The sequence below is a fragment of the Mytilus edulis genome, chromosome 14 (genome assembly GCF_963676685.1).
Source record: "Mytilus edulis chromosome 14, xbMytEdul2.2, whole genome shotgun sequence".
NCBI classification, from domain to species: Eukaryota; Metazoa; Mollusca; class Bivalvia; order Mytilida; family Mytilidae; genus Mytilus; species Mytilus edulis.
Genome location: NC_092357.1, coordinates 9380830 through 9393248, shown reverse-complemented (window position 1 = coordinate 9393248; position 12419 = coordinate 9380830). Strand labels below are relative to the sequence as shown.

Genomic DNA, 12419 nt, shown 5'->3' with positions numbered 1-12419 from the left:
CTGCTTGAAGAATTTTAATTCCTGATATTAAACTACATGTATTGCTTTTGAATGTTAAGTGTATCTTTATATAAGTAAGGCCATCAAATCAACTTTTAATTTCTTTTGTACATTTATATCAATCTTATCTGATATATGAGCAAATTATGGATTAACTGATTTTTGTTTCATTATCATTTGAAATCAAGGAATGAAAAGCATCCAGTTCTCCTGCCTTGTTGAACGAGTTATAACTGTAAGTGAGAAACTGAAGGTTAATTTTGCATGGCCTAATTGTTAAATGTTTTTCTTTTCATATTTTAAGTTCCTCTGTTTAATACAAGAGTATATAATTATATAATCATTGTTTGCTTTGCCAATCATTTTGTTTTATATTATAGTTTTGAGGACAAATATTTTGTGGTGAATATTTTATTTACATTTGGTTAAGTTTATATAGTTGTTATCTCCCCTTGGTTTAATTTTTTTTTTTTTTTGTAAATTCTAAAATTTAGGACCATTTGAACTTTAACCACCAAACATTTGTTTCCTACAGAATTATAATATCTGTCATTGTTTATTATGGTAATAAAAATTGTGAAAAAAATAATATATCTTTCTTTTAAGCTTTTAAAATCATGATTTGATCTTTTGTCCATCGCAAAAATAGCATTGTTGGTGCGCAAGATTTCGGGATGAAAGTTGAAATGAATAAGAGTTATATAGGCAGGTAACTGAAAGAATCTGGAACATTGGAATGCACTGTTACCACTCTACCCTGATAACTTGTACAAGCTTGATTGGAGAATACTGTTGATACTCCCCCAAAAAATATAAATCCTGACAAAAGTCTTGAAATTCTTATAATTTTATGCCCTAATGTGAATTACTTACATAGTCATTTAATATCTGTTGGAACTAGGTTCGTTTTGCCTTTGATTCAAGCACTTAGCTTAATACTAATATGAGTCATAGAAGTGTTTATAAAAGCAGTTTTATAGTTTGAAACTATTCTGGTCTACTCACCGACAGTCAAAAGTTACTTAGTTGCTTCTTCAAAGTTGTACTATTCTTTAAAAAAAATGTTTCTAACAGTCTGATCAACATCAAACACTCTTTTTTCCCCTACTATTTGGCATCTAGTGTCCTTCTTGTACTGTTACATTTGAATCCAGCAGAAGGAAACAAAAGTTTTCTGACAAAGTCCTGTCCAAGCGTTGTTACTTTGAATCATCAACAAACATTACTTTTTACATGTTTTATAAGCCTGTTTACAGGACGTGTTATGGTTGTCTGTATGTCCATCTGTTGTCAACATGTCGGACATTTTCTCTAAAACACTTTAACCAATTTGTATAAAAGTTTGGTGAATTGTTTATATCTATTGGCGTGATTTCATTTTAATTTTTTCCAAATTTTAGGTTTTATGTTCCCCAGTTGTGGGTTTTATTCATTTTAAAAAAAGGGGATTTTCCAGTTTTGGGACAATAAATCGAAGAATGCTTTCAGCAACTTGCAAGAAATTTTGGTGAATTAATTATATTTATTGACATGAGCTCCCTTTCTATTTTTATAAATTCTGAGTTAATAGAAGCTTTTTGTCGAGCCTGCAACTTTGTTGCAGAAAACTCAACATAGGGATAGTGATTTGGCGGCGGCGTTAGCTAACTTTTTAAAAGGTTTATATTTTAGAAGGTGAAAGACCTGGATGCTTCATACTTTGTATATAGATGCCTCATGTTACGAAGTTTCCGTCAGTCACATGTCCAATGTCCTTGACCTCATTTTCATGGTTCAGTGACCACTTGGAAAAAAAGTTAAGAATTTTTGTAATGTTGAATTCTCTCTTATTATAAGTAATAGGATAACTATATTTGGTATGTGCATACCTTGCAAGGTCCTCATGTCCGTCAGACAGTTTTCACTTGACCTCGACCTCATTTCATGGATCAGTGAACAAGGTTAAGTTTTGGTGGTCAAGTCCATATCTCAGATGCTATAAGCAATAGGGCTAGTATATTTGGTGTATGGAAGGACTGGAAGGTGTACATGTCCAACTGGCAGGTGTCATCTGACCTTGACCTCATTTGCATGGTTCAGTGGTTATAGTTAAGTTTTTGTGTTTTGGTCTGTTTTTCTCATACTTTATGCAATAGGTCTACTATATTTGTTGTATGGAATGATTGTAAGGTGTTCATGTCTAGCAGGCAGATGTCATCTGACCTTGACCTCATTTTCATGGTTCAGTGGTCAATGTTAAGTTTTTAAGTTTTGGTCTTTTTATCTAATATAATATGCCAAAGGGCAACTATATTTGGTGTATGGAAATATATTATGATCTATATGTCAGTCCCGCAGGTTTTATTTGACCATGACCTCAATTGCACGGTTCATTGCACAGTGTTAAGTTTTTGCGTTTTGGTCTATTTTTCTTAAACTATAAGTAATAGGTCAACTATATTTGTTGTATGAAAGCTTTGTTAGCTGTACATGTCTGCCTGGCATGGTTCATCTGACCTTGACCTCATTTTCATGGTTCATTGGTCTTTGTTTAGCTATCTTGGTTAATGTTAAGTTTATGTACCGTTGTAATAAAGCTTTATACTTAGGACTATCAACATAATATCAATGATTAGTAAAGAAGGCGAGACATTTCAGTGTGTGCTCTCTTGTATTCATAAAAAAGGGGTTTTTTTCCCAGTTTTCAGACAATAACGCAAGAATGCTTTCACCAACTAGCAAGAAATTTTGGTGACCTGTTTCCATCTATTGATGTAAGCTCCTTTTAGAATTTTATAAATTTATGATTTTACATATCTAAGTTATGGGGTTTTATTCATTAAAAACGGGGGCATTTTCCAGTTTTCAGACAATAACTCAAAAATGCTTTCAGCAATTCTCATGAAACTCTGGTGAATTGTTTATATCTATTGATGTAATCTCCCTTTTGATTTTTCTAATGTAACATCGAGAAGTAATTGAAAGAGGTCTGGTAAGGGCCGATTTTGTCCTCAAAAGATTTTGGACACTTTTTAAACACTTATTAATTTTTTTCTGATTCTACCGCTGGTCTATAAACATTTAAGTGTCTATTTCAGTTGATTCAATTAGTTTATGTGAAAGATTTTAACTGATTTAGTCATTGAAGACGCTCCGATCCAAGCTTAATGTGAAAAATCTATCAAATATGCCAAAAAATGTCACTTATCAAATGGTTTTTGTCAAAAATGAAAGTGGCAGCATCCGTGTTCATCATCAACCTTTATATATGTTATGTATTATCATCAAATACAACCTACATTTCAATATTAAGAATGAATGCAAATGTGGCCACTTTCAGTTAAGACTGAAACCGTCTAAAATTTAACTAGATTGCTAAAATTGTGAAGATTGCAGCAATTTAGCATGACTTAATGATATCATGTTGTTATTCCTTTTATAACAAATGAAATCAATTGTAAACAATGCAGAAATGTTTTTCAAAAGGTATCTCCCAAGTGTTTGGGCCTCGAGCTTTGGGCACAGGACGTTTGCGCTTTTTTACCTTTAAAATGATAGGACATTTGCGCTTTAAATTTTGAATCACCTGTATTATTAGTCGTCTATCTGTTATTTTAATGAGAAGTAATATTATTACGTAGATGAATTTAAGTTATATTTGTCATTATTACGACAAATGGTGCAGACAGTTCTACTCACTCATGCATTCTGTTAAAAAAAAATCTTTTTTGAAGAGCATCATTTAACAAAAAGCGGCGAAATACATTACGATTTGTTATAATATTGATGAACAGGCACCCCAGAATTGTGAAACATGATTATTTATTTGAAATATGTGCGAAATACCATTCAGAACAGATAAGAGCTAAAAAAAATCAGTTCTTGGGCTTCAGATATCAAGCGAAAACTAACCTGTGATGACTGTACGTGTTTTCATGTCTTTACAATGTTTTCTTTTACTAGTTTTAGCTGTATGTATAAACTTTTTAACAAATATCAATGTGCTAAAAAATGTGCTACTATGCGATGATTTTTAAACTTTTAACTCTACCAGGTCAAACCTGCCGGTCCCAAGCTCGGACAAAAGAGGAGGATAGTTATAAAAACAAAATATTGCAAAAGCGCAAATGTCCTATGTAAAAGGCGCAAATGTCCTATGATTTGAAGCGCAAGTGTCCAAAAATAAAAGCTCAAAATTAAATGTCCTCTGAAAAAGCGCAAACGTCCCGCGCCGGTTGGTTTAAAGTCCAATTATTGAATATGGCTTCTGGGACGAGAACAAAATTCGTTGATTCAAAACACTTCAATATTTTTCTCTTCAACCAATGAATGAATTATAAACGAAATTAGACAGTAGTGCTCATGTGAATGTCTGTAAGAAGTATGGGTACTTTCAGTAATTTGAGATAGATTCCAGAAGACGTAAAAAGTATAAGCATTATAGATTTATTTAAAGTCGGGTATACATATATTTAGTATGATGTCCATGTTCACTAAACTAGTACAAAATTTGTTATTTAGGGGCCAGCTGAGGACCACCTCCGGGTGCTGGATTTCCTCACTGTGTTGACCCATTGGTGGCATTCAGCTGTTTTCTGCTCTTTGGTTGGATTGTCTCTTTAACATCTTCCCCATTTCCATTCTCAATTTTATATAGCAATACAACATAAAGCTCTAGAGCTTTTATTCAAAATACATATATATATATATACATTATAGGTGACATTGAAACACAATAGGAAATTGTTAACAGGTAATATTTACCATCTGTTTTATTATTAAGTTTGCTCTGATGAGCTGTATTGCTTTACCATTTGTATAAGATACACACAGGTGACTAGTTCAGGCTCAATAGAGCTTCCAGTTTTATTTTAAACTTGGTGCACCATTAGGCATCGAATAATGTGGATGTTTTAAGAGATGGATAAGTAGACTTATTCTGCAAGTCTATTTCTGTTTAATATAGAAGAAAAAAACTGAACCGTGTGTCTAGCCTACTTTTGCTACTGTTGAAGTTAAAGCGTAAATTGAAGGGAAAATGCCAAAAACTAAGTCCAATTATTAGAATAACAAGAAAAATATTTAAATTTGTTTTATTCATTTAAATGCTCAGTTGTCTTTCTGGATCTAGAAAAAGCTTAGAAAACGACCATTTAACTTCAAAGGGGGTACTATAGTATTCTGATTCCCAATTTCACGAAGAAAAAAATCTGATCATGTGGGTGACCATAAAAATAATCTGGACTCTATTCCCCCATACCTTATAGTGTTAAATATTAAAAAAAAAAATGACTGAAAGCGTTGAAAAATTAAATAAAAATGTTAAACTTTATTGACTCGAACAAAAACCCATACCCCATTAAGTTAAATGGTTGTTCCCTTATATATAAATGCCCAAGAGTCATTACATTAAATGCAGGTTTGACAAACTTGATATTGGTGTCGAGAAGACGAACCCACCAAAAACTGGGGGTGATCTCAGAAGCTCCAACCGGAAGGGTTAGCAGATCCTGCTCCACATGTCATGTCCCAAGGCATGCTGAAGCCCGTAATTCAGTTTTTGTCTCGTTCATTAATTTGTACATAAACTAGGCTGATAGTTTTCTCATTTGAATTGGCCTTTAATAGCTAATTATGCGGTATGGTCTTTGTTGAAGGCCGTTTGATGACCGATGGTTGTTAATTTCTGCGTCATTTGGTCCTTTGTGAAGAGTTGTCTCATTGGCAATCATACCGCATCTTCTTTTTCCATAAAAAGAGATGTGAACAATTATCGATCTCCGTATGCTCTTTAACAGCAAGCAAATCCTAAACCGTTTAGTAAGCTATTAAAGGCACTGGTATAGCGTAAGATACCAAAGGGATATTCAAACTCATATGGCGAAAGCAAACTGACATTGCCGTAGCAAACGAAAGAAAAACGAAGAAAAGACGGAAACTATAGTACACAAAACACAGCATAAAAAACTGGGCAACAATAACTAAACAAAACCCGCGGGTGATCTCGGGTGCTCCGGAAGGGACAAACAGTGAGACTTTAATTATTAACAACTGGCTGATTGCTTCTTGTCCAATTTTCTAATATAAAAACAACATTTATATATAAATAAGAAGATGTGGTATAAGGGCATACGGGGCAACTCTTCATCCAAGTCGCAATTCGTAAAAGTAAACCATTATTTGTCACAGTACGGCCTTTAACGCGAGCCTTGGTTCACACCCAACAGCAAGGACCCCTATGTTCTGATATAAGTTTCAGACTTATTGTTCATCTTGCCGTGTTGCTATTTTGTTATTTTTACAGCATTTTTAATCTGATTTAAAGCATGTATAATCTGTCCGGAACCATAAATAAATCATCATTAAAGGCTTGATTGATACCAAGACTATTGTCCCTATTGCCCCGAGTTTCGAACCATCACGTTTTTCACCAGACGTGTCAATATTTGGAACAGCTTGATAGGTCAGTTTGATAGTATTATCTAAACTTGAACTAGCGGTCAAATTTTATAACTTTATGTTACATGTTTCTAATTTTGAATGTATTACAGTCATCTGCAGAACTAGGATTTTGAAAAGAGAGGAGGCACAAACCTATGCAGGAGTAAAATCATGTAAAACGTATATCATGCATACTCCCCCTAAACCAGTCTCTGCAAGTAGTAGTATTCAAACAAAAACGAGTCAAACAGATATAGTAATGACGGAATAAAACCGATAGTAGCAAGCACCCACAGGCACTTGTCTCTATTTTCTTTTAACAATAATTAATATACCTTAATATTCCATTTAGGTTACATCACGTTATAGGGGTATTTTTTTTCGGAAATAAGCGCCTGGAAAACCACCATTAACCTGAATTGTAGAATCTTTAATATTGAGATATAAGAAGATGTGGTATGAGTCCAATCAGAAGTCATGAAAAATTGTGGTCTCCTCACTTGACGGCATAAAGTCAAAGTGAGGGGGAAATTAATTTTTGTTAACAAAACTGTCTTGAGATTTTGATGGTAAGGATAGGATCAGAACAAAGCTCTTATTCATTGAATATAATTTATCTCTTGAAATTTTGCCTAAAATTCTTTTCTGCTATTAGGAGGATTCTGCAGGTGAGGATAAGATTTATATAAGAGCATAATTTTTTTTGCCTTATTAGCAATGAATTTATAGATTTAAAAATTTTTCTATATATTAACATATTAAAGTACGCGCACATCTTAAACACTTGAAACCATACATTTTATTTGTATATATTTTTCAAGAAAATTTAATCACAAATCGGTTAATCCATGAAATTCTAAAGATTTATTGTAAAATAACTGCATGGTTTCTGCCACCTGAACAACTCTTAAAATAACTAGAAAACTTTTGATATGAAGTATTTGTTTTACATGAATTTTTGTTAAAATCCTTTTAAAGAAGACGTTTAAAATTATCTTATGGCCAAAAGATTACGAAACCGACTTAAATCAAATTTAATCTAAAAAATTAAGGTAATCGTATTGATAAATTTCTCTATGTAAGACGAAATGTAAGTATATTAATACACCCTTAGGGTGTTAGCCCTTTTGGGGTTTATCTGATTTAAGTTACTCCATGATGTAATGTTTTGCAACATGATAGATTTCAATAATTGCACGAGAAGGGAGTCTTAAGCAATATCCTTTAATTTTGTTCGTTCGAAAAGCACATGTGATATTAAAAAGCAGGACATCCAATTTAATGGCTTCATGGTGTTAATTAGTATACTTCTACACTTCGATCGCTCTCCGTGTTAGTCCAACAATCGCAATAATATATATGATTACAAATGTTTCTACATTTACTGCTTATATCATCATTATCTGTATTAACGGCGAAAGACGATTTTCTGCAAATAGTTGCATGCTGTGTGCTCTTTGGTCGAGTTCAGTGTTGTCTCTTTGTGACATATTCCCCATTTGTCTTCTCATTTTTTTTTTTATTTAATCAATTGTAAAACTGCACTTAAGACATTTTCCGACCAGGCTACACAACCGGCCCCTCCTGCAGTTAAAACGTAAAACATCAACAACCACGTATAAATACGTACTCCCATCACCAAAAAAAATTACGTTTTGAGAACATCCCTTGACACCAAAACAAACTTATTTGGAATAGACTATACGATTATACAGGTATTAAAAATGTAAGCGGTTCTAACCGGATTTATTGTATAGTATCAATTGAAACTATATACATAGGTAGACTATAGATCATTCAATACAATCATATGCTACGATCATGTCGAACGCTCAAGTCGTACTTCCAGGCTCGGTGTCTCTTGAAGATCCGTCAGAATACCGTCCAGAATATAAAGACAAAGATGACTACCGTACGTTCGATATCCACACATCACCCGAAAGAGTGATCAATACATATAGAGCAATGCACACTACCCAGACCCTGGATTATGTGAAAAAGAAAAATGAATATTGGTGCAAATTCAACCATGGCGAGATGAGCATTATGGAAGCGCTAAACATGTTGAACAATTTTATGGATGAGAGCGACCCCGATGTCGATGTACCGAATTCCGTCCACGCATTCCAAACGGCCCAGGGTATCCGACAGAAACACCCTAACAACGAATGGTTCCAAGTTACAGGTTTGATCCATGATGTTGGAAAAGTAATGGCGCTGTGGGGTGAACCACAATTTTCGACCGTTGGAGATACTTTTCCAGTCGGCTGCCGTCCCGATAAATCGATCGTGTTTGACGCCGAACTTTTTAAAGACAATCCCGATTTACAAAATGAGAAAACCAACACGAAACTAGGAATCTACGAAGAAAACTGCGGTTTGACAAACGTTTACATGTCTTGGGGTCACGATGAATATCTTTACCGTGTTCTGAAAGCTCCCGAAAATACTTGCCATCTTCCAGAGGAAGCCTTATACTGCATCCGGTTTCATTCATTTTATCCCTGGCACACTTCCGGTGCTTACAAATATCTGTGCGACAACAAGGACTTGGAAATGATGAAATGGGTGAACGAGTTCAATAAATTTGATCTGTATTCCAAAACTCCAGATATTCCTCCGCTAGAGGAGTTGGTGCCTTATTACACAAAACTTGTGGAGAAATATGTTCCGGGAAAGCTAAAATGGTAGAAAAGTCTTACAGAAAAACTTTGACTTGCTGTTATAGTGAGAAAAAAAATGCTCAAAGCATGTGTTACAGTAGTTTTATAGGATAATTTATATATCGGATCATTAATATGAGAATTCCTTGAATACTTTGGTATTTATATACATCTAAGCAATTTTAAGCTTCTACAAAAGATTTCCCTTTTTATACCTATATTATAGTGTGTCAGTCTATGTAGTTTCAAATCGTTTGTTCACACTGAACACGGATTATCGAGAGACGTAAGATTTTTTAATTATATTGGGTTTTTTTTATAAAAAAAAAAGAAAAAAAAGTAATTCAAGCACTTTTAAACAGATTCGTTTTAGAATCTACAAATGTTTGACGTCTTATAAATTATTTTCATTTGGTTAGCATATTTTTGGAAGGTACTTGCTCATAAAATATTCCAAATTTAACTTTAAAAACTACATAAAAATCACATATACTAGCACATATTGTGTTCCGAAAACAACTTTAATTTTGTCAGTTACGAGCTTTTCGCATTTTCACAAATATGGTATCTTTATGTATATTTTTCCGAAAACAACTGAATTTTAAGGAGCCAATAATGAATTTCGCGCTATGCCCATTTCCCCATATACAGTGTACTAGTATGTATATATTGTTCCGAAAACAAATGCAATTTAGTCAGTAATGCGCGCGCTATGCGCATTCCTTACTTACTCGAGTTTTTCATCAAATTGGAATTTTCAAAATAAAATACGCTAAAATGTAAATTAATGATACGTTAAGAAATATTCTAAACTTTCATGCATTATAAACTGTCTTTTTAAGTAAGATTGACTCAACAAATTTTCAGTGCAAATGGGATTTGTTTTAGAATCATGTTTGTATAACACTATTGAGATGGGGTATAATTGACAATGAGACTAAATATGACAACCATCCATTGCTGTCAATTGTTTAATTGTACTGTTATAGAAATAAATATGAATATTTAAAAAAATTGTTTTCTTTTATGAATCTTTGTTTACATGATGAATACTCTATGGTAATGAATGATGGTGCCTCATTGGAATAATGTAATAACAGCGAGGGGTTTCAGGGATATTTTAAATGGATAAATATTGAATCAATAATAAGAAGAAGATATTTTGTACAAGCATATGACAAAAAGAAATATTCAGGATCCAGATTTTCCAAATACCTTATAGCTTTAAATTTTGGAAAATAATTTAATGGCGGGGGGGGGGGGGGGGGGATATGACTAAGACGAACAAAACATACCCTTCCTCCCCCCTGAAATTTAATGGTTGCTCCTTTAAATGTATGCCAGTCGACTTCTGAATTTAGGTCAACACTATAAATCAGCGAGTTACAATGACTAGAATAGTATGTGTTTTATCTATTATGTCACGATTATTAGACATATTGCATCAACACCTGACTAATATATTAATGTTGTTTATGTTACTATATTTAATGTATACAGTATAACATCCGACTTTGGGATTAACGATCTGTTTTAAGGGACCATCTCAAAACTGAAAACGATCCCCGAGAAACAAGATTTTAAAGTCGCTGCATGCGAGTAGGGCCGTGTTCACACCAAACGCCGTGTGCAGTAAACATGTTTAATGTAATGTACACTAGTTTCACATTAAATTTGTTCACATCTATACACCTTGTTTAGCTACCTGTACATTAGATTTGTTCACACTTGTAAACTATATGTCATTTAAATGTGCATTTTTTTTGTAGAACCGAATTCAAATTTTCGAACAACTTTTTTAGCAGTTAGGGAACGACCATTTAACGTTTAAAAAAAAGGGGGGGATGGATTTTTCCACAATTTGATTTAAAAAAATCGGGTTATTCAGATGATTAGAAAGAACAAATATTCTGAATCCAAAGTCCCCCCATACATTATAGTGTTAAATATTGAATTGGTACCATCGAAAAAAAAAACTAATTATAAACTTTCGCGAGAGAAAAAAATCTGACTCAGAACATCCCCCCCTTTTTTTTTAAAGTAAAGTGGTTGCTACTTTCAGAAAGTCAATTTGGATGATTTGCAGTAGTTTGAAGATGTCTCGATTACGCATTCAAAACATAGGCTCGCAATGAGCGTGCTTATCTCTGTTTGTTTCAAATGATATTTTTTCTCCAAGGAGTATTTGGCAAAGGGAGGGGTAATGTTTTTTTTTTTTTTTATTTCTAATTGTATTTTAACGGATCTGAGATACTACACACAATTAAACTCACCATTTTCAGTAATACATTTATGAGTGAATCGTTGTTTGAGTATAAACCCAGTGGCAAATATTTCTGTCAGTGTGTACGTTCAATCGATTCGGGAAGACCTTTTTTCAAATGAATTATGTGTTCGGCAATGATGATGGATGAGTCTTGATTAGGGGTTAATACAAGGCTACGTAAAGTGTTTTTATAACAAATAAGTATAGCAAGTTTAGACAAATATTTCTGTAAAGAACTTTGGTAATAAGTGTTATAAGTATCAATTTTATATAAAAATTGTATCTTTTTTAAATATACATGGGGAAATTAAAGTTACGAATGCCTAGTTTTGTGTACACTTAACCTACACAAGGCCTACATCGGCTATGGACTGCATGTAGAAAAACATGATTTAAACTACATGTAAACATTGAATTTTATCAATGGGAACGTAATTATGTTTAGTTTATGTGTGAGTTACACTAACACAACACCGAGATTAGGTCCGAGTCAATGTGAACACGGCCTAGCTTAAGCTGTTTAAATTCTTTTCGAATGCCAAACAGTTCGGACACCATTATAAAATATTTACATTATGTATATAATCTGACGAAACCTTGAAGTGTTTGCACACGTTTGTGCTTTTTCTGACACAAAATTATTACATCACATATCTATGAACTTGTAATTTTGTTTCTTCTAAATTGTCCGTTTGTTATTCGTTTTAATTGTTTAACATTGTTCATGTCGTGCCTTTTTACTCGGACTAAATACGGTATTATAAGGTTATCTCATCATAAGACTATGACTTTTAGTACCGTAAATTATGTGACGGAACAATGCCGGTTGTCTCCTATTTATGGAAAACTAATATGAAATTAGCTATAGACAAAAGAACCACATAAAATGATACATGTGTATTTGTAAAAGCTCACTTCTTATTTAAAGACTGCTGCTTTATGAAATCTGTCGGTTTTATAGGGCAAATACTAGTACAATCGCTACTGAATTGGTATGGAATAATGATAAACAAACCGCTTAAATCTGAAGGCGCACGTCAACTGTAATAGGGCGAATGCAGCAGCTGAAA

At 33.3% G+C, this 12419-nt stretch overlaps 1 protein-coding gene across 1 annotated transcript; it reads left to right on the top strand.

The window, feature by feature from the left end:
• Positions 1 to 8142: 8142 nt before the first annotated feature.
• LOC139503798 (inositol oxygenase-like) lies at positions 8143 to 10097 on the top strand. Its single transcript, XM_071293725.1, has one exon. The coding sequence runs from the start codon at positions 8242 to 8244 to the stop codon at positions 9109 to 9111; it is 870 nt and encodes a 289-aa protein (XP_071149826.1). The 5' UTR covers positions 8143 to 8241; the 3' UTR covers positions 9112 to 10097.
• The last annotated feature ends 2322 nt before the right edge of the window (positions 10098 to 12419 follow it).